This window comes from Bos javanicus, chromosome 2 (genome assembly GCF_032452875.1).
Source record: "Bos javanicus breed banteng chromosome 2, ARS-OSU_banteng_1.0, whole genome shotgun sequence".
Taxonomy (NCBI): domain Eukaryota; kingdom Metazoa; phylum Chordata; class Mammalia; order Artiodactyla; family Bovidae; genus Bos; species Bos javanicus.
Window position 1 is genome coordinate 9756087 of NC_083869.1, and position 23782 is coordinate 9779868.

General features: G+C 37.2%; 1 protein-coding gene across 2 annotated transcripts in view; it reads right to left on the reverse strand.

The window, feature by feature from the left end:
• Positions 1–1393: 1393 nt before the first annotated feature.
• Positions 1394–23782, reverse strand: part of ITGAV (integrin subunit alpha V) — a 108870-nt gene continuing 86481 nt past the window's right edge. For both annotated transcript variants that reach the window (XM_061433378.1, XM_061433388.1), the window contains exons 19-30: positions 20761–20828; positions 20010–20157; positions 19386–19478; positions 14792–14871; positions 14330–14410; positions 13420–13525; positions 12688–12846; positions 11750–11863; positions 6703–6816; positions 6494–6601; positions 5696–5818; positions 1394–5416 (exon numbers count right to left, since the gene is read on the reverse strand). In XM_061433378.1, coding sequence (XP_061289362.1) covers positions 5321–5416; positions 5696–5818; positions 6494–6601; positions 6703–6816; positions 11750–11863; positions 12688–12846; positions 13420–13525; positions 14330–14410; positions 14792–14871; positions 19386–19478; positions 20010–20157; positions 20761–20828 — 1290 coding nt within the window. In that variant the 3' untranslated portion in view covers positions 1394–5320. The remainder of the gene's footprint in view (positions 5417–5695; positions 5819–6493; positions 6602–6702; positions 6817–11749; positions 11864–12687; positions 12847–13419; positions 13526–14329; positions 14411–14791; positions 14872–19385; positions 19479–20009; positions 20158–20760; positions 20829–23782) is intronic.

Consider the following 23782-nt stretch of genomic DNA (forward strand, 5'->3'; position numbering starts at 1 on the left):
TCTATCTTCCTCTCTCTTGGAGTTTGCTCAAATTCATGTCCGTTGAGTCAGTGATGCTATCTAACCATCTCATCCTCTGCCACCCCCTTCTCCCTTTGTCTTCAATCTTTCCCAGCATCAGGGTCTTTTCCAGAGTTGGCTCTTTGCATCAGGTGGCCAAAGTATTGGAGCTTCAGCAACAGTCCTTGCAATGAATATTCAGGGTTGATATCCTTTAGGATTGACTGGTTTGATCTTGCAGTCCAAGAGACTCTCAAGAGTCTTCTCCAGTACAATTCAAAAGCATCACTTCTCCAGTGCTCAGCCTTCTTTATGGTCCAACTCTCATATATAATGTAATCACTAATGTTAGAACTTTGTTTTTATAAACATACTGCAGGAGCCATCAGAAAGAGTATAATACCATACATATTCTATATAATAATTCTTCCCTGCTTAAGATCTCCTGGTACTTCACTATTGCTCTTAGCAAAATATCCAAAATCCCCAACAAATTGACAAAGCTCTTTACAATATACCCTTTGACTATGCACAGAGATGGGGGTTCTTGGGAGGAGAGAAGGGAAGGGAAGGGTGTATTTTATTCCCTTGAGCTAGAACTGAACTATTTGGGTTGAAGATACTTATTTCCTCTGCCTAGACCTCTACTCCCTCATGTCTTTAACTGACAAGCCCCCACAGACACTGAAGGTTAGCTTATGTATTACTTTCTTGAGGCTACTTTGCCTGATATCCTTAGCTTTGATTAGGAACCCCTGCTATGAACTTTCACAACACCTCTTCTTTCCCCTTAGGACTCTTATTACATAAAATGGATATTTTCTTGCCTGTATCCTCGCTAGTATAGGTTCCACAAGACCAGGGCCATCTTGTTCACAGCTATATTTCCAGTTCCTGCCACAAGGCCCAACACTGACTGTTTGATAACTTGGTTGATTAAATCAACAAATCAAAATTTTTCTTACTTGAACATACATGTTTATTACAGAAAGTTGATAGGCAGGTAGATAAATTTCAATTTTTTATGAATTTTTATTGGAATATAGTTACTTTACAATGTTGCATTAGTTTCTGCTGTACAGCAAAGTGAATCAGCTATATGTTTACATATACCCCTCCTTTTTTGGATTTCCTTCCCATTTACGTCACCACAGAGCACTGAGTAGAGTTCTCTAAGCTATACAGTAAGTTCTCATTAGTGATCTATTTTATACACAGTGTCAATAGTGTATGTATGTCAACCTCCACCTCCCAACTAACACTGCTAAGAATTGGGACTTTTAAAGAGATGTGCCACCTCTTTGAGGTCATCCTTTTAGTGCATTGTTGCTGGCTCCTGTGATTAAAAAAAAGCAACATCACAGAAGGAAAATAGAACATCCACGCACAAAAGTGGCACCACATGCTCAAGTTTATTGAACAGACACAAGTTACACATTGGAAACTAATAAGAAGAACACTGTACCAGTTTTCACTAACTCAAATCAAGTTAGCAAATCATAAATTTTAGAACACACTCATTTTATGCCTCACCCAATGTGGGTGATCACAAGAGAGCTAAAGAAAGAAAATGACTTTCTATGTTACCTAGGTAGGAAATTAATTGATATACACAACTTCCAAGTAACTTTAAGATACTGTAAAGTGTTTCAAAACTAGCAGGGAACAGTTCACGTCCAGCCTGAAATAAAGTGTAGAATGAATAAAGGGTAGAATGACCTTTTAGGGGCAAATAACTTCATTCATATATCCATCTCAGAATCCTTCCTTCCTGCTTACAAAAATACTAATAAATTCTTTTAGATTAGGTTTACTAAATTAGACTTCGAAATATCTAGGTTTGGTTACATTGTTATATTGCACTTGAGAAGAACAACAGCAAAAAAAAATCAAAGATTCAGTACCTCTGCCAAAAAATTCATTATGTATGAGAAATTACAATGAAATACAAGCATACATGCATGCTACATGATACGTTCATTGGCCACACTAGCCTACCAACAAGTTAAAAGAAATACTCTCTACAACACTGAGCACTACATCATTTCATTCTCTATTTTTGATCTTATATTCAATTTTCAAATTTTGTATTTTTCTTATTAATCAAGCTATCGCATATATAAGCTATCCAAGAGCACTAACACAGTGATACTGAGATAAGCAACAGTTGTACACAAATATTCCAAGAATGGCTTATTCTTTGCAAGCTCAACACTACATTCTGTAACACAGGGACATCTATCAATTTACAGACTGTATGCCTTATAAAAAACCCGCTGATCTTATTATACACTATACTTTTGCCACATACATCTCTCTTAGGGTTATGATTCACTATCAGAAACCTTTCACATCCTCTTAAAGAAGTCAGTAGAGCCTCTAACACTTGAATTTTCTCTTTATATAAAGTATTAATGAGAATTTACTATGAATAATTAGTTTCAAAACATGTAGAATTGTGGCACTAATATTTTGATTAACTGTTTTACAACTCAGTATTAAGAACTTAATCAGAATTATAATAATCACTAATTACAACAGAAAGGTAAAGGGAAGAAAAGGAAAGAGCATCCCTCACACAAATGTTTCGCAAAATATTAAGTCTGAAATAAATGCCTACATAAGAAATCAACAACATAATCAATTTCTTACCAATATCATATATTTTATGATATTCCCAACTCCAGCGATATGTGATTTCTTAAACTGAACCAGATTATAAGAATTTTACAGTCAAAACAGCTTTCAGTTCTCAATAAATCACAAATACAGCAGTGATTATTTTTTGACATTTTAACCAAACATTTACGTTACTTTAATCCCAACATTTTGCCAAATATTTTCTTCAAAGACTAGGTTTTTAGTCTTCAAAGTCTAGACTACCATATTTTTGTAGAGATAAAATTTTTTTTAAAAAAGAAAATACTATTGCTTTAAATTACAGTTCATAAGAGCAATTTAAAACATGTTAATTTTCATGACAAGACCCTTCAGTCTCCTCTAGTCTAATGCTCTCCCAACTGAGCTATCTTGGCTCCTCCTTCAATCGCTCATAAAAGATTATATCTTGAGAGAAGAGGCCATAAAAGGAACAGATTGTGCAAAAGCAAATAGTAACATTTAACTTTTTGAAAGAGTGACTTTCTATCCAACAGATATTTCCAGGAATGACCGCTAATAGATGGGAAAACAGGTGAGGTAAATGCTGTTCTAGACCAACTTAGCAACTGTCTTGGGGCAGGCCCTATGATAAAAAAATTTTTATTTAAAAAACTTTAAATTTATTGGTAACAAAAGTACTTATTGTGTATGACTACCTACGATCTTTTAAGCTACTAGTAAAATCTATATTATAACACCAATTTTGAAAATCACTAAAGCTAAATATAGGGTCTTGTCAATGTTCTAACTTGTTTGTACAACTCACCTACATATGCCTCTATTTTATGAATGTATTCTAGTTTAGCCACTTGTGTAGGGAGTTATAACACAAGCCATGGCAAGAAAATTTCAATTATTTTTAAAACATGGAAAAATATTCAATTATCTAAGGGAAATATTTATCATCACCTAATGAAGGCAGTAGTTAAAAAGCTATTGAACTCTCAATTTCTAATGCACAATATGATGTAATTACACAAAAATAGGTATAATTAACAGTTATCCCCAGGCCTGGAGGAACTGTGAATAATTCACATAATCTTCTAGTAAGATTCATCACCCTACAGACTTAAAAAACTACAACTTGCCACCTGTACAGCTTTTATTTAAAAATCCTAGAAAAGTAGTTCATATTAATAAAACTAAGAAAATTTTAAAAGGTTTCCAATAACTTGAATTGCCTATAAAATAACCTCTAAGAAGTTATTATGATAGCTGAGACTGGTTTTACATGTTATACCTGGTTTCAACTGAGGTAATATCCATGTGAGTAGCATCATGCTATTGCTAGAAGTAAACCAGTGAGCTACCTTAGCATTTCTTGTGGGATTCAGAGGTTGAGTGCACGTTCTTATAAACTGTAAAGTTTTCTCAATGATCTTGACACATTCTCAATAACAGTTTTGAAAATATAAGGAAAAATACATATATAGGAGGAAAATAAATTAATCCCAACTTAAAAACTCTTGCTCTAATCTAAGAACAAACTATTCAATAAGCAACTCTGTCAAAGAACTACATAGCCTTTTAATTTAAATGCTTTTTTTTTTTTTCCTGGTATTGTCTACAGCCAGACTAATGCAATAGAATATACTTTGGAAACAATTTCCAATTCCATCTAACTTCAAGCATCATGATGTTTAGCAGAAATTAAACAATTACGTAAAAGAGGCAATTTTGATTATAAAACTAATTTTTAGTATAAGTTGACTTAAAGGATTTGAAATATAACTTGTGTGTGTATTAGTCGCTCAGTCAAGTCCAACTCTTTGTGACGCCATGGACTGTAGCCTGCCAGGCTCCTCTATCCATGGAATTTTCCAGGCAAGAGAACTCCAATACTGGAGTGGGTTGCCATGCCCTCCTCCAGGGAATCTTCCTGACGCGGGGATGAAACCCGCATCTACTGCATTGCAGGTAGATTCTTTACTGCTGAGCTACCAGGAAAAACTAATTTTTTAGTATAAGTTGACTTAAAGGATTTGAAATAGAATTTAAACTTATACAAAATAAAATGTAATCAAATGGACTGTGGATAAAAATATAAATACAAGTTTAATAGCATGTACTCAATTTTCACATTAAAACAAAAATCTGTACCTTTGCAGTTACAAGAAAGAGTTTTGATGGGATCATGCGTTTTTCTTTTTTTAAAAGTCCTACCATATAGGTAATATTAAAATCCAAGTTTATACAGCTATGAAGTTAGCTTGAAAACTCAAGTGTAGTGTAACATGTATTAACATCATATATCTGCACAAAAGATGTGGATCCTAAGGTCCAAATTTGGATTGCTTTAAAACAACAAAAAAGACAAACAAAATCCAACATACAAAATCAGAAACAGTAATTGTAGGAGGTACTATTTTAGATAAAGTGGTAACTCAGGCACTATCTTATGTACACTGAAGAAGACCTATCACTTGAAATGTTATTATTTAAATACCTAAAAACACAAGTCAGTAGGGGTATTAAATGTATGTATGAACTTAATCATAATGAAAAGGATGACAAATATTGCTCTCACTTTGTGGTTAACACCAATGGGCACCATCAGCAGTACGGTCTTGGAATTTTATTCCTCAGGAAGGAAATTAAAATCTAAACTGAAGTTGGAACTTCTAATGGATCAGGATGTAGCGTAACTTAAAAATTACAGTTAAGTTTCTGAGTTTCCTTCACCATTTTCATGAGGCTGAAGCTGTTCCCTTTCTTGTTCTTCTTGAGGTGGCCGTACACGCTTAAAAAAGCCCATCTGTCAGTTAAAAAAAAAAAAAGAAGAAGAAATAACATCACTGCTACATCAATGAAGAATACAGAAAGTATTCTGAGTGGCCATAATATGGCCAAGAAAATTTAACATGGTACTTAGTTCAACTTTTCTTCCTTCAAACAATAAGGAGTGCTCATCATACCTCATTATTAAATGTCCAACTCCTCTGTCCCTCCCTTTTTTCTCTCCCTTTTTTCTTCTCTCCCTTCTTCTTTTCTTCTGCTTCCCCTCCCTCCCTCTCTTCCTAAGTCCATCACTTACCCTGTACATTACAAAAACTAAAACAGCCAGTAACAACAATCCTGCTAGAACAGCTAAAATGATCACCCACACAGGTACAGGCATGGGTGCCGGCTGAATGCCCCAGGTGACATTTGTGGTGACCTGTTGAGGAGAAACAGTTCTTGAGTCTTAAAAATAGTTCACTGAGTTATTCAACAAATATCTGAATATACACTGCATTTTAAGTTAATGTTACTGACATTATTTTCTAGTATAAGTACATTTCTTATACATATGAGTACATATGTATAAGTACATTTCTTATACATAAGTACATTTTCTAGTATAAGTACATTTCTAGTATAAGTACATTTCTAGTATAAGTACATAGTATCATTACATATCTGGCATCAATAGCATATACACACATGAAACTCTCAACTTCAGGTTAACTTCTGTCTCTGAAATGATTTTTTAAATAATCTGACCACCCACTTTATGATGCATTGGTTTCATTTTAATCCTCAAATTAATCATCTATAAAATGCCCTCACTTACTGCAGTTAATTTCCAACTTTCTAACTTTGTGGAGAGAGATTCCCCAAATTTTCCCACATGAAATTCAGTATATGCTAAGTATATTACACACAATAAGATGCTAAAGTCTACCTTTAATAATTCTGGGATGGGGGAGTAAAATAGTATTAAACTAAGTTATAATCCATTCAAATAACTCAATTACTTTACGAAAATAGCTAACTGCTAATACTTAAAATAAAAACAACTACAGTATTTAACTGAATGCACTTATTTCATTTCCCAAAATCAATGACTTACCAATGTGGAGTTGAAGATGTCCTCAATTGGAAGGTTTTTATAAGGAAACTCTATGACATTAAATGAAGCAGATGACTTCAAAGAATATGAATGATTCTGGTTTTCCTTCTATATGGGAATAACAATAAGATGATTTTCTAGATGTCAGGCCTTTTTTATTTCTTTGAAAAAGTGGATAAATTTGCTGAATGCCGCCTTTCCCCACTTACATTCATAAAGGTCTCGGTCCACAGGAGAGACCTCACATACAGGATTGCACTCTTTCCTCTGTCTAGTCGCCCCACCTGGCAGACAATCTTCAAGCATTCAGCAATTCCACAACCCTGCCAAAAAAATTACTTACTTAAAAGAAAAGATCATTCCATCATCTCTTCAACATATAAAAGTTAGACATTTGTCTTGTTTTATACGAAAGCTAAAGAGATCTAGATTCTTTTGCCTTACAGCAATAACGTTTAAAATGAGCAGGCTAACAGCTGAACCTATGAATGTTTCTTGTTATGAAGGGATTGGTTTTACTGTGATTTGTTATGGAAGGATAAACTTTATAATATTAAAATATTTACTTTTATAGCTAGAATTTAACATTCTAAAGAACCCAGAGCATGGTTATTTCAGTAAGACATGAAAATCAGATCACAATATGCCTGTGGAAAAGAAAGAGAAATGGGGTGAATCTTTAATAGTTATTCCATGTCACATCTGTAGAAATCAAGTGGCATGCTGATGGTCTTTGCCACATTTGACGTTTTTAACGGTAACTTGAAGGCAGACAGAAGTAACAAATATTCACCACCTTTTATATGCTGGTCAACCTGCATTAGACATAAACTGTAATGTCATATGCATACACCTCACAACAGTGCTATCCAGTAACTGACCCCTCCGGTTGATGATAGAATTAGAAGCAAACTCCTCTGACCTGATAAAAGGTATCTATGAAAAGCGCACAGCTAATACCATACTTACTGGTGAAAGAATGGATGCTTTTCCCATAAGATTAGGAACTGTATGACAATGTCCATTCATGATACTTCTACTCTACACTGTTCAGAAGGTTCTCACCAGTGCAATTAAGCAAGAAAAAAAAATTTAAAAAAAGGTATCCAGATCAGAAAGAAAAAAGTAAAACTATCTCTATTCAGATGATAGAATACTTACAGAAAACTTTAAAGAACCCAAAATAAAACTACTAAAGCTAATAAACAAGTATAGAAAAGGTACAGAACACAAGATCAGTATACAAATGTGAATTATTTTTATATAAACTGTCAATCAAAAATAAAATGAAAAAAAAATTTAAATTCTATTTTAAACAGAATTCAAAAAGAATAAAATATATAGAAGTTACTTAACCAAGGAAGTGTAAGATTTGTACATGGAAAACTACAAAATATTTTTGAAATAAAGAAGATAGCTCATATTCAAGGACTGAAAGACTTAACATCAAAATAGCAATACTCTCAAAGTGACAGAGCTAATAAAACTGCTATCAAAATTTCACCAAGTGTTTTTATAGAAATGGGCAAGCTGGTCCTAAAATTCACATGGAATTGCCAGGAACCCCAACTAGCCAGGGCTTCCCTTGTAGCTCAGTCGGTAAAGAATCTGCCTACAAGGCAGGAGACCTGGGTTCAATTCCTGGGGCTGGGAAGAGTCCCCAAAGAAAGAAATGGCAACCCACTCCAGTATTCTTGCCTGGAGAATCCCATGGACAGAGAAGCGAGGCAGGCTACAGTCCATGGGGTCACAAGAGTCGGACATGAGTTAGCGACTAAACCACCACCACCAACAACCAGCCAAAACGCTCTTAAAAAAGAAGAAATACTGTGCAGGGGGCGCTCACACCCCTCAACTTCAAAACTTACTGCAGAAAAACAATAATCAAAAAATTTTGATACTGACATTAGGATACATGTGTAGATCAATGGGACAAAATTAAGAGTCAAGAAATAAACCCATATATTTACAGTCAATTCATTTTCAACAAGGGAGTCAGGACCATTTAAAGGGAAGAGCTAGGTCTTTCCAACAAATGATGTTGCAAGAATTGGAAAACCACATGCAGAAGAATGAATCTGGGCTTCTATTTCACACCATATACAAAAATTAATTCTGTATGGATCAGAGATATAAAAGTAAGAGCTAAGATTATAGAACTCAGAAAACCAGAAAATTTAGGTGTAAATCTCCAGGACTCTGGGGTAGAAAATGGTTTTTAAAATATGACAGTAAAAATATAAGCAACACACAAAAAAAGTATACTTGAGAAATTTGGACTTCTTCAAATTTAAAAGCTTTTTTGCATCAAAGGCTACTATCAAGAAAGTAAAAAGACAATTTACAGAATGAGAGAAAACATCTGCAGGGTAGCATCTAGAACACTTCACAACTCAACAAGAAAAAGCAAACAACCCCATTTAAATATGGGTAAGCGGTTTGCATAGAGATTCCTCAAAAGAAGATACAGAAATGAAAAAATGCTCAGCACCATTAGGAAATCCAAATAAAACTACAATGAGGTACTACTTCACTCCAATAAGGAGGACTACAAAATAAATTTCTTTGAAGGCAATAGCAAGTGAAGGCAAGAATGTGGAGAAATTGGGACCCTCTTATACTGCTGGTTGGGAATGTAAAATGGTACAACCACTTTGGAAAACAGTTTTGCAGTTCTTCAAAAGTTAAATCAAGTTTGGCTGTATGACCATATGACACAGCAACTGGACCCCTAGATTTATTCTCAAAAAAATTAAAATATATATTCACACAAACGTTTACAGTGGCACTATTCAAAATAGCAAAAACCGGAAACAACACAAACACTCATCAACTGATGAATGCATAAACAAAATGTGGTATTATCCACAGAATGGAATATTATCCAGCCACAAAACGACTGAAGTACTAATGCATGCTTCACGATGAACCTCAAAAACACTATGCTAAGTCAAAGAAGCCAAACACAAGAGGCCACATTTTATATGATTTCGTTGATAGGATATGTTCAAAACAGATGAATCCTCAGAGCGAGCAAGCAGATAGTGGTCTCCAGAGACAGGTGGTAGGCAAGAAGGCAGTTGGCTGCTTAGTGCATAGTGTTTCTTTTTGAAGTGATGAAAACGTTTTGGAGTTAGATAATGTACAGTGTTGTGAATACACTAGAGATTACTAAATCATGTATTTTAAAATGGGTAAAATGGCAAATTTTATCTAAGTTTTATCTCAAATATTTTAAAAATGTGATTCTGTACGAGGCCAGAAAGAACAGGATCGAAAGTGGGATGAAGGTAGAAGGTAACTTCGAATTCACATGGGTTGGTCAGGCAAGTCCAATCTGCCACTTAAGAACAGCAGGAGATGGGGGAGTAAGCCACAGAGAGAGTTGGGCGAAGAGCATTTTAGGAGGAGAGCAATTTTCAAAATTAGGACGTAGAAACAGGCTTGGGGCTGTCTGTTCAATGAAAAGCAAGGTGACCAAAATGGGAAGAGCAGAGTAAGGAGAGGAAATGCAGGCAGCAAGGCAGAAGGACCCAGATCCTGTTTGCCTTGAAGGCTTTTTAGGCTCTGGTTTTCTCCTGAGTTAGATGGGAAGACACAGTAGTAGTGTTCATTGCTCAGTCATACCTGACTCTTTGCAATCCCACAGACTGTAGCCCACCAGGCTCCTCTGTCCATGGCATTCTCCAGGCAAGAATACTGGAGTGGGCTGCCATTCCCTTCTCCAGGGGATCTTCCCGACCCAGGGATCGAATCTGGGTCTCCTGCATTGCAGGTAGATTTTTTTACTGTCTGAGCTATAGGGAAGTCCTTGGGAGTGACATGACTTGACCAATTTTTAAAAAGAGTCACTGTGGCTCCTATGTGGCAAATACACTGTCATGGGGATAAGGGCAGAAACATGGAGTCTAACGGGAGGTTTGGCAATAACAGTTCAAGTGCAAGAGGAAGGTGGCCTGGGTTAGATTGTGGCAGTATACAGATGGCAACAAGGGGTCACTTTCTGTGTGTTGTGAAAGTAGATAATGACAGAATTTGCTGATATGTCAGATATGAAGTTTGAGAGAAAAAAAAAGAGTCAAGCACAACGCCCATGTTTTGGACAGAGATACGAGCTGGTATTTACTAAAACGTGCGACATCACAAAAAGATTAGCGTTGGGAAAACTCAAGGGTATATTCTCAGCATTAAGTGTAAGATTCCTATTTAAGAAGAGTTCCAGTAGATAGCTGGATAATAAGAGTCTGGAGTTCAATGCAGAGGATTGGGTTGGAAATATAAATCAAAGTCATCTACACAGAAACAGTACTTAATAGCCCTGAGAATGATTAAGGTCATCTCACATGGAACTGCGGGATATAACCTCTACAGTGACAGAAATCATCAGTGTGGATATACCTGCACTTCTCTAAGTGGTAGCCACTAGCCACACGTGGCCAATGAATACCTGAAATGCGGCTGCTATTTACAAAACTGGACCACATAGATCTAATGAATGACTGGAAGTGGATCAGCAAGAAATCTGAGCCCTGAAAATCCTCTCGGGAGCTTAAAAGCCTAGATATGGAGAGTAAACAGTCGAGAGTTGTGGTAGGAAGACAACCAAGAGAGTAGTGCTCTAGAAGTAAGACAGGAATGTTTCATTACGGAGGAAGTGCTTAATGTGCCCAAAAACCACTGAGCAGTTAAACTGAAAGAGAGCTAAGAAGAACCATGGAATTAGGAGATATGAAGGTAACTGGTGATTGCAAGTGAACAGAAACACTATACCAGGTGCTCTGCTAGCTGTGGTTTGCAGCTGTTAAATTTTAACATCTTTTAACACATTAAATTTTAAGGACTGGAGTGACAAACCTCTCTATAATATTGTAGTCATTAGGCTGACTCAACAAAAGATGATCATAATGTTAATTATTCTCACATTTTTGTTGAGGCCTTCTGGGTTTTTTCTACAGTACTGCACATAAGTTGCAAAGATTAGAATGAGACGGAGAAAGAGGTCAGTTAAAGGAGTGCAGTCAGAAAAATAAGTTAGAATATAAAACATTTTTATTAGCAATCTATAAAGACAGATCCTTTGAATAAAATGTGGTGTTAATCCAGTTAGGAAGAGGAAAGTAAGAGGAGTGAATGGTATTAAAATATATAGCTCTTTCCAGCACAGCTGTTGTTATTTTTGAAATGTTCTTTGGCATCAGTTCTATAATCACTTATTTTAAAAACATTTAAAGTGCTTGTTGTTGGAATGGCACTTACCAAAGTGTGAACATCTCCTTCATTGAGGGTGAGATCCCGCTTCGTGATGAGATGGTTCCGGTCGCCTTGCCCACCAACTGTATCATTCTTTTCACTTGTTTGTGAATTTGAGATCTAGGATTACATTAATAAACTGGTGGTAAATAACAATGGAAAATATTTTGCATAAAAATTTTGACATAAACTGTTACACGTGATTAAAATACAAAGCCACTAAAAATTTGGTATGATAGAAAATTCACCACTTACTATATGGCTAACACTAAGCACAGAAAATAAAGATGAGTCCTTAATATGTGGGGAAAAATTACCTCTGCCTAGCCATCATTTTCTCCCCTTGCATAGTGAGAGGAGAAACTGATAAAATATACAAAACAGTCAGAAATTTCAGTGTACATCTGTGATGTGTGTCAAGAGTATACATTTTTTTGTTTTGTTTTCTTAACCCTCCTTTTTCCCAACTGCAACAGCTTCCTATCCAAAGATACATGCTAGGATGGAGAGGACTATACCTAAAAGTAAATGGAATTCCATAAAATGAGATTTTCTAGGTCAAGTCAAAAAAGCCAAGAGTAAAATGTTACATCTTAACCCAAAGACAAAAATTTGGACATCCAAACATCCTTGATATAATATCACATGTGGATAAAACCACTCTGTGATGAAACCAAAGTCAAACTGGATCACTTAAGAATATCTCCAGAGGCTCACTAAATACTACATAAACAAATGGTTCAGTAGAACGTCATAGAATTCATCCTTACTCATTACACAAATAAACAATCTAATCCATAGCATACTGGTTATGAACTAAAATATTTTTGCAGAATGGATTTATTACTAAAACAATTGCTTTATTTTATGCATTTCTTTTATAGATTTAGAAAGAAAAGCAATAAAACATCAGCATAATAAATGGCTGCTATGAAGCATATTACCTTAATTCTCAAAGGGTTAATCTCCATATCTGAAGTGCAGTTCATTGGCCCATCAATATCATATTGAAGGATGTACAACAAGGTGTTATTGTTATATTTGTAAGGCCACTGAAGATGTAGCATTGCCTTGCTGAATGAACTCGGACCGTTGTTTCTCAGCTAATGAGGAAAAAAAAAATGTAAATACTCTGGGCAAAAATCTATAATCCGTCCCCTACATCATCTTTAGGAATCCTAAAGCAACAGCATTTGACTAACAGCAGAGTTTCCATAGTGACTCTAATATTACATCATGATCATTAATATGCAAAAGAATCAAACTCAACATCTGCCTCCGAATAGGGCAGTATGTGTTAGGATAAGAATATAAACAAAAGAGGAAAACATGAGAAAGTTACTGAGAAGTGGCATAGAAAAGTTTCTTCCCACAGAATCAAAATTTTACTCATCGACCTATTCCTTTTACCCAAGTACAACTAATTGGTTTTAAACAACAGTTTGTATAAACAGCTTTCTTTTACCACTTGAAGTTACTTGTCTAATGGTAATGAGCTTCAGAATGGGGAAAAAATTCTAAGAAATCTCTGGTACAAAATTAAACTATGCAGAGTTCACATAAAAGTTACATAGATTTGTTTTCTTTTTGTTCTTTGGACTTGTTTTTTAAAAGCAGCCTATCTGTTCCTCCCTCTGTTGTCTCTCTACCAGGTATCAATTAAATCCAACGCAAACCTCATAGATGTGCTGAACAACTGGCCCAACATCTTCTTCAGTCTCAGGGTTCTCTTTGTACTTCCAATTTGGAATCGGAAGAAAGATATGATCAGGACTTGAGACTCTAAACAATGACCAAAGAAAACCTACCATGAATATCAAAATGATATGGTCAGTTCATTTTCAAAAGTACCTAGTATCCAAATGAATAAAATCAGAATTTTTAAAAAAACACCAAAGACAAGAAAAATTATACTTGTATGTGTACATGCACAGCTGGACATACAAACTCTTCTTTACTGAATCCAGTGTAACAGATGAATTGGTAATAGGCAAACATTTCTGCATAAAAGTTCAATAAATTTACTTTATGCTGCTTTTGCCATGTCTGGTTTATTACCAGAGAATTAGCAAATAAATATTTGGGGCTTTGGAATAAACCCAGAGCCTTCTTATTCCTACAGAAGCTATAGTTCTAGCTTCTGTAGGAATAAGAACATACACTATCCAAAAGAAGTTAGGCGGCCTAAGACTTGGACATGAGTTATGTGCTGCGTTTAGTCGCTCAGTTGTGTCTGACCCACTGTAGCCTGCCAGGCTCCTCTGTCCATGAGGATTCTCCAAGCAAGAACACTAGAGTGGGTTGCCATGTCCTCCTCCAGGGGATTCTTCCCAACCCAGGGATTGAGCCCAGGTCTCCCATATTGCAGACGGATTCTTTACCGTCTGAGCCACCAGGGAAGCCCTGGACATATCTATGCCTATGGCTGATTCATGTTGATATTTGGCAGAAAACCACAAAATTCTGTACAGTAATTATCCTTCAATTAAAAAATAAATAATTTTTTTAATGTAAAAAAAAAGTAACTACTTTTTAAAGTAGTTTAAATCATGAGAATAAGATACTCAACTGGGTAATCATACTGACCCTCTTATCTCAACAGCAGCTAAAACAGCAAGGTCAACTTTGTAAGATACAACCGGGCTTACTTTATCAAAAAGATTGGAGCTGAAAAAGAAAAAAAATAAATTTAGGACTGAATTTATTGATGAGCATAATTATCATCAAAATCATACAGAGGCAAAGGCAGTGAAACTAAAAGTGAACAAATGAAAAGCAATAAAGAAATGACAAAGTGCACAAAATAATTATTTTCATTAGCATTTAATTCTAAGAAGATGAGTTTTATTTAACTTTTATTTTTGTCTTAAAACTCAAAAATAATAAAATTATTCTTATCATATAAATATTGGTCTTAAAATTTGAAAACTAAGTACTAAAATTTTAGTCTACCTTATTCCATAATACTTAAGTATACTGCAAAATATATTTATAACAAACGCTATTTCCTCAAAAGTTATTATAGACAGAAAAAAGTTGTCTTCACACCTTTGAATTTGTAAATCAAATTTCACAGACGTATCCATCTCTGATTGCTGGTGCACACTGAAACGGAGACCAGCTAAGAGCTAAAGGAGGAAGAGAAGGTTAATGTTAGTCAGAAACATGTCAAACAAGTGAAATTTCAAATCCAATGTCCAAAGAAAAAAGAATGGTCTAACACAGGGTTTTTCTGAACTTAAAACTGAAAGTACTCTCGCAAAAATAACTAAGCCTGCTGCTGCTGCTGCTGTTCAGTCACTTCTGTCATGTCCGACCCTCTGCGACCCCATGGACTGTAGAAGCTGTTCAGTCACTTCAGTCATGTCCGACCCTCTGCGACCCCATGGACTGTAGAATGCCAGGGTCCTATGTCCGTGGAATTCTCCAGGCAAGAGTAATGGAGTGAGCTGCCATGCCCTTCTCCATAGGATCTTCTTGACCCAGCAATCGAACCGCGTCTGTGTCTCCTGCATTACAGGCAGATTCTTTACCAGTGAGCCACCAGGGAAGCCCTAAGTCTGATCTTCTATTAAGACACTCAGACCGATCCATAATGGAGCCTGTTTAACAACAATGATTAATCATATCTCCTTATAATATTAACTTATTAGCTCCTTATAATGTCAACTAATATTAACTTTCTGAAAAATGCAAGAGGAACCACTGATCCAATGAAAGTACAGTAGTTATGCACAAGATTTAGTGACAGGAAGCTAATACCTGAACTTGTTTTAATAGAGCAGGAAGAAATAGATGGTTTACAAGACTCAGAGAGCCTGACTAAAAAGGAGAGAAGTAGGGCCAGAAGCCGAATTTCTCTACACCACCCACAAGTCCATCAGTAACAAACATCTTAACTTCTGCGGGCAGAAAATTGTTATTTTAAAGAAAACAACTGAGCTACAAAGTTAGAGAAAGCAGGCTTCTTGGAAGTCATATAAAAGACATCTAAAAGTGGCCCTTCCAGGGGACTTCATGAAACCACCTCTCACTTTACAAAGCCTGGAGCCGGCCGTAAGAATTAACCTGGAATTATCTTTCCTGAATACACAGGGAGTAAGAAAGTCAGAGAGAATGAGTGTATGAGAAAATAAAAGGCACGTTCACTTCTTAATAAAACACTGCATTAAACACAACTTTGAAATGTAACTGAGGACTATGTTCAAGCCATCTTCCCCAAGAGACCATACATCTAGAAATAATTATGACTTTTAAGGGAAAAATATATTTAAAGGAATATGGAATATTTATTTTTTATTGAAATATATTAATATTTGACACACAACACTGTGTAAAGTTAAGATATACAACATGTTGATTTCATACATTAAATGATTACCATTGCAGCAATAACTGTAACTCTGTCACATTACAAAATTATAACTTCTTTATTTGTGGTCGGAAGAATTAAGATCTAATCTCTCACAAGTTTGACACCATACTCTTGTCTATAATCATATACCGCACATTAGATCTCTAGGACTTGTTTACTAGTCATTGAAAGGCTGTACCCTTAAAAACACCTAATAGGACACTGTCTGTAAGGGTAGATATGGAATTTGCAGTCCCATATTATCACAGATAATGCCAGGCTGGATGAAGCTCAGATTGGAATCAAGATCGCATCCAGTCCCATCACTTCATGGCAAACAGATGAGACAAAAATGGAAACAGTAATAGACTTTATTTCCTTGGGTGCCAAAATCAACTCAGACAATGACTGCAACCATGAAATTAAGACACTTGCTTCCTGGAAGAAAAGCTATGACAAACCTAGACAGTATATTAAAAAATCAGAGACATCACTTTGCCGACAAAGGTCCCTATTGTCAAAGCTACAGTTTTTCCAGGAATCATGTACGGATGCGAGAGTTGGGCCATGAAGGCGGCTGAGCACCTAAGAATTGCTACTTTTGAACTAGAGAAGTGCTAGAGAAGACTCCAGAGTCCCTTGGACAGCAAGGAGACCAAACCAGTCAATCCTAAAGGAAATCAGCCCTGAATATTCATTGGAAGGACTGATGCTAAAGCTGAAGCTCTAATACTTTGGCCACCTGATGTGAAGGGCCGACTCATTAGAAAAGACCCTGATGCTGGGAAAGGCTCAAGGCAGGAGGAAAAGGGGACGATAGAGGACGAGATGGTTGGATGGCATCAGTGACTCAATGGACATGAGTTTGAGTAAACTCCAGGAGATAGTGAAGGACAGGGAAGCCCGGCATGCTGCAGTCCATGGGGTAGCAAAGAGTCAGATATGACTGAGCGGCTGAGTAGCAATTATCACAGATCTTCTAAGAGAGTTCCAGAAAAACATCTATTTCTGCTTTATTGATTATGCCAAAGCCTTTGACTGTGTGGATCACAATAAACTGTGGAAAATTCTGAAAGAGATGGGAATACCAGACCACCTGATCTGCCTCTTGAGAAACCTATATGCAGGTCGGGAAGCAACAGTTAGAACTGGACATGGAACAACAGACTGGTTCCAAATAGGAAAAGGAGTACGTCAAGGCTATATATTGTCACCCTGCCTATTTAACTTATATGCAGAGTACATCATGAGAAACACTGGGCTGGAAGAAGCACAGGCTGGAATCAAGACTGCCGGGAGAAATATCAATAACCTCAGATATGCAGATGACACCACCCTTATGGCAGAAAGTGAAGAGGAACTCAAAAGCCTCTTGATGAAAGTGAAAGAGGAGAGTGAAAAAGTTGGCTTAAAGCTCAACATTCAGAAAACGAAGATCATGGCATCTGGTCCCATCACTTCATGGGAAATAGATGGGCAAACAGTGGAAACAGTGTCAGACTTTATTTTGGGGAGCTCCAAAATCACTACAGATGATGACTGCAGCCATGAAATTAAAAGACACTTACTCCTTGGAAGGAAAGTTATGACCAACCTAGATAGCATATTCAAAAGCAGAGATATTACTTTGCCAACAGAGGTCTGTCTAGTCAAGGCTATGGTTTTTCCAGTGGTCATGTATGGATGTGAGAGTTGGACTGTGAAAAGGGCTGAGTGCCGAAAAATTGATGTTTTTGAACTGTGGTGTTGGAGAAGACTCTTGAGAGTCCCTTGGACTGTAAGGAGATCCAACCAGTCCATCCTAAAGGAGATCAGTCCTGGGTGTTCTTTGGAAGGAATGATGCTAAAGCTGAAACTCCAGTACTGTGGCCACCTCATGCGAAGAGTTGACTCATTGGAAAAGACTGACGCTGGGAGGGATTGGGGGCGAGAGGAGAAGGGGATGACATAGGATGAGATGGCTGGATGGCATCACCGACTCAGTGGACATGAGTTTGGGTTAACTCCGGGAGTTGGTGATGGACAGGGAGGCCTGGCGTGCTGCGATTCATGGGGTCGCAAAGAGACGGACATGACTGAGTGACTGAACTGAACTGAACTGATGTGTCATTATTAATAAATTAAATTCTACTGAAAAGGTAACAAGAAATATACTGCTTTTTTCCCCCTTGATACTAACAATTCAAAAAGGTATATTTTGTCTCCTTTTTTAGAAGATTTGGGAAGCAATCCAGTGAGTGCTTCTTCTCAAGCTTCTGGGCTCCCTTCTCCACCACCTAAAGAGAAGTCTGATCCAACCAATGTGCAGTTTGATCCTAATGGGATGACCTTACAGGTTTCATGTTAATAAAGTGTGAAGTGAAAGTGTTAGTCATTCAGTCGTGTCTGACTCTTTGTTACCCTACGGACTGTAGCTCACCAGGCTCCTCTGTCCATGGAATTCTGCAAGGAAGAATACTGGAGTGGGTAGCCATTCCCTTCTCCAGGGGATATTCCCAACCCAGGGATAGGACTTGGGCCTACCTGCATTGCAGGCAGATTCTTTATAGTCTGAGCCACCACGGAAGCCCCAATTAATGAGATCACTCTAACTCACCTAATAACAACAGTCTCGGTATTTGTCAGAGTAGCTTTGAGGATGCATTAAAGCATCAGTTTAAAACATCAAAGTTACAATCTATCCTTAGTTTAAACCATATTCTCATCCATTCACCAAACTGAAGGCAAAGAGGAGCTTACTGAATACAGGTAATAGCACAACTCACTACTCTGGTATCTTAATCAAAACTAAGCTCTAATAATCGTTACATTCTAAATCAAAACCAACTGAAATACTATTTTGAAGTTTTTATTTAAAAAAAAAAAAAAAAAACAATTACTATGGGACTTCCCTGGTGGTCCAATGGTTGAGAATCTGCCTTGCAATGTAGGTGATACCAGTTCAATCCCAGGTCCCGGAAGATCCCATATGCTACAGAGCAGCTATGCACCACAACTGCCGAGCCCATGCTCCAGAGCCCACGAGCCACAACTACTTCTCCCACGTGCTGCAGCTACTGGAGCCCAAGCTCCGCGACAGGAGAAGCCACTGCAGGGAGAAGTCCGAGCACCACAGAAAGGAGTGGCCTCTGCTCACGACTGGAGAGGGCCACGTGCAGCAACAGAGACCCACCATAATCAAAACATAAATAAAAAACAATCAAACAAATGACTGTGGACAAACCCACAGAAAAATATGCTAATCTCTATGAAAGAACAAAAGAGACCCATTTAATTAAAATGTCTTACTTGAGTTCCAGCCTTCATTGGGTTTCCAAGGTCACAAACCACCTGGCGGGTTTGGTTTTCTGTCTTAAACGCACAGGAAAGTCTTGCTAAGGCCTTTGATAGACGAAGAAAGAGGATTGAAGGGAAAATAAATTAATCACTAAAAAAAAAAAAAAGCAGAAGTCATACTAAAACTGTAAAGTTTCTAGACAATATCATACATTTGGATGTTTGGGTTTCTTGCTTTACAAAGCAAACAGATCTATTTGAATAATGAGGGATATGGGGGAACCAGAACTGTGTTCAGTTGCCACATATACATGCAGAAGTGTTTCTGAACGATCCCTAGAGGACTCAGACACATAACCATATTATTTCTGACAAATTATTTGATGGCCAGGCTTAGACCCTTTATCCATCTGACCTTGTGTCAGGCACTTAGCTAGCAATTTTTAAAAAGTCATATCAATGCATTATGCAAAGTACTAGGCTTGAAAAGAATTATGTAAGACAGGCACTCTATTGTCTAGCAATTTGGCCTTAGGTAGAACAGCTAAGCTGTAGTATAATAAATAGGGTAGCTGCTCATTAATGTTAATGTGAACCATGAGTGCATTTCGATTTTTAAAGAGGCAGCTTGCTTACTTCACTGTTACGGACAACCCCGATGAAATCAGCCTGCAGTGGGATGGAAACGATGAGCTCGGCTTCATAGGCACCTTCCCCCTGATTCTGAGCCTTAACAATCAAGGTCAGAGGGTTGTCGTCCCCAATATAGATCTTCTTTTGATCACTACAAGTTAATATAAATCTAGTCAATGAAGAAAGACTGCATAGCAAGAGCATGACTGTTCAAAGCACTGATGGTGTTCAACAGCATCTCAGGATATTTTGAGACCACTGCACAGATCAACACTGAACTGGAAATAGCACACTGGGTGCAAACTCAACGTTTCTCCCAATCAAAGAAAACACTGATGCCTTTCTCATATCACTATCACTCAAATCTACTTATGGAAGTAATTTTATATCCCTTTGTACTTATTAATTTCCTGATTTTTTTCTAAAAGTTGAACTAATCCCCTGGTCATGATACTTTGCTACAATTTATACATCATATAAAATGGTAATACGTCCTTTAGTCAAGAGACAATCTTTAAGAGAATACAATGCTACTTTGTGACACTACTCCATACTGATGAAAAAAGATCTGTTAACCTAGGCAGCTGGTGAAACATACAGCCTATTTTTCTAAAGCTCAACATTCACTCCTTTACTGAAAATCATGCATTATCCTCCAATTTAACTAATTCTCATTGCTATTACTTTAATAGAAAAATGTGCTCTTTCATTTCAATTTCTTATTATACAGTCTATTATTTGGAGCAAAACTTACCTATCTACAGAAACCTCCAGTTTGGGCTTACAGACATTGTCTTCACCACAGTCAAGTAGAATATGAGCCTAGAAAAAAGTTTTTTAATTTTTTCTACATGAGTAAATACCAATACAGGTCACACACAGTGTATATTAATATATATATGGATGTATATGAATATACATGTATATATTTATATACACTCAACTTATATATACCTGAATGCAAAAGGGATCATGGCTGCCTGTTTTTAAACAGGTCAGTGTTAGCTAGTAAGAATGAAAAGGAAGGAAAAGATTCATAGGGTATAATACAATTAGTTGGAACCTTTTAGGTCTATCTCGAATTAAGCTGTTATGACTTTGGAATGAAGTGTAGAATAGAAAGTAATACTGAATTTAGAGTTTAGCTTTAATCTGCTACTGCTAAGTTGTGTGATCCTGGGCCAAAGAAGCTCCTTTACAGAATTTCTCATTACAGACTATGACTCTGGAGAGCACAGAATAAGGAGTAAAAGAATAAGGAGCTGTGGAGGCATAGTAGCAATTCAGACAGACAGACCAAATGGAACAGAAACTGGATGAAAGGAGTTCCGTGTTGGCATGGCCATCTGGAAAGAGATAAAGAAGAAGGACCCAGAAGCATTAAGTTAGCAGATCCAGGACAGATACAATAAGCAAAGACCTCAACACTTTCTCCCTCTAGATATGACCATATGACGTGTCAGCCGGAACACTGTGGAAAACCCAGCAGAAAGACACAGTGGAGGAAGCAGAAGAAGTTGGGCAGGATGTGAAATAAGAAACATAAAAATTAATAAAAGAGGAAAGAAAAAAATGATTAAGCCATTCTTGGTTTGTCTATTGTTAACATCCAAAGGGCTTCAGGTCCTAATGCAAACAGAAAAGAAAAAGATTTAAAGGGGAAAAATAGTGACAGGCTTTCTTGAAAACAACAACAACAAAACTGTATGCTTTCAAGTTACAGGGATATATGGCTTCCAAGAATAAAATTATATGATAGAGATCTTAACTGACAACGTAACTGGGATGAAACCCAACAATACATGTTAACTAATTCACTGACCTAGATGGAAACAGCTGCTATGTGCTTCAAGAAGTTGGGGGGAAAAGGCCAGGATCATTAGAAGAACTTTGAGGTAACTGCACAAGTCATATCAAAGACAATCAACTGCTAACTTAGTTCATGAACTAAGACTGGATTTAATGATATGTGATAGTTGGCCACCTCATGTGAAGAGTTGACTCGTTGGAAAAGACTCTGATGCTGGGAGGGATTGGGGGCAGGAGGAGAAGGGGACGACAGAGAATGAAATGGCTGGATGGCATCACTGACTCGATGGATGTGAGTCTGGGTGAACTCCGGGAGTTGGTGATGGACAGGGAGGCCTGGCGTGCTGCGATTCATGGGGTCGCAGAGAGTCGGACACGACTGAGTGACTGATCTGATCTGATCTGATATGATCTTACACAGAGTTAAGAACTTAATACACATTTGAATTAACAACCAGGAGGCGGTGGGGGGGTGGGGAGCTGCTAAGTCGCTTCAGTCGTGTCCAACTCTGTGCAACCCCATAGACGGCAGCCCACGAGGCTCCCCCGTCCCTGGTATTCTCCAGGCAAGAACACTGGAGTGGGTTGCCATTGCCTTCTCCAGGGCGGGGTGGGGGGGTGGGGTGGTTAAAAAGCACGTTTTCTGCAGAAAGCACTAACTCCAAGGGATAAGGGTACAGAAAGGAAAACTCAAGAGCTGCTTTGTCCAATAGAAAAGCCACAGCAAGCTGCAAGTGGCTTTTGAGCACTTGAAATGTACCTAGTATGACGGGGCGGCATGGGGGCAGCCGCGGGAGGGGGTTGTTTGAGTTTTACATTTCATTTAATATTAATTTATTTAAATTTAAAAACTGATATTTGATTCTGCCACTGGAAAACTTTTAGTATAACTTTTAGAATAACTTGCCTATGTTATTCTAAAAGTTATACTAAAAGTTTTCCAGTTGCAAATTCTATGACTTCTAAATGCGGAAAAAATATCTGATGAAGCTTTAGCATCCGAATTGAGATGTGCTATAGTATAATAAACTCTGGATTTTGAAGACAGTAAAAAACAATATAAAGAATTTCATAGAAAAATGTGACTATTTGGAAATATGGTTTTTAAAGGGTAATTAAGTTAAAATGACATCGTTAGGGTGGGCCCTAATCCAATATGGTGGTGGTGGTGGTTAAATCGCTAAGTCATGTCCAACTCTTGCAGCCACATGGACTGTGGCCTGCCAGGCTCCTCTGTCCATGGGATTCTCCAGGCAAGAATATTGGAGTGGGGTGCCATTTCCTTCTCCAGGGGATCTTCCCAACCCAGGATCGAACGCAGGTCTCTTGCATTGCAAGCAGATTCTTTACTGACTGAGCTATGAGGGAAGCCCTAATCAAATATGACCAGTGCTTTATAGGGAGATTAGAACACAGACACAGAGGGGAGACCACATAGAGACACAGGGAGAAAGTGACCACTACAAGCCAGAGGGAAAAGCTTCAGAGGAAACCAATAGCCCACACTTTGATCTCTGACTTTAAGCCTCCAGAATTGTGAGAAAATAAATTTCCATTATTTCACCACCCATTCTGTGGCACTTTGTAATAGCAGTCAGTCCTAGCAAACTAATACAAATATATTATTAAAATTACAGTCACCAGTTTTCTATTTTTTTTAATGTTACTGATCAGTAAATTTAAATTATGAATGTGTCTCACATTATATTTCTACTAGAAAGCAGTACTTTAAAGAGTGTACAGTAAAAAAAAGTGAGTAATATGATCAGGGAAATAAAGGGCCATTTTAGAGAGAAGTAAATAAGCATGGTGGGGTAGGTAATTAACACAGAAATGAGAGTTCATAATAAAACTAAGAATAGAGAAAGAAAGATGCCTGAGAATAGGTAATGTCCTTGTTGAAACAAAAGTAGAACACAGAGGAAACAAAGATTCAAATAATGAAGAAATGGAGGTAGAGAAAGGGA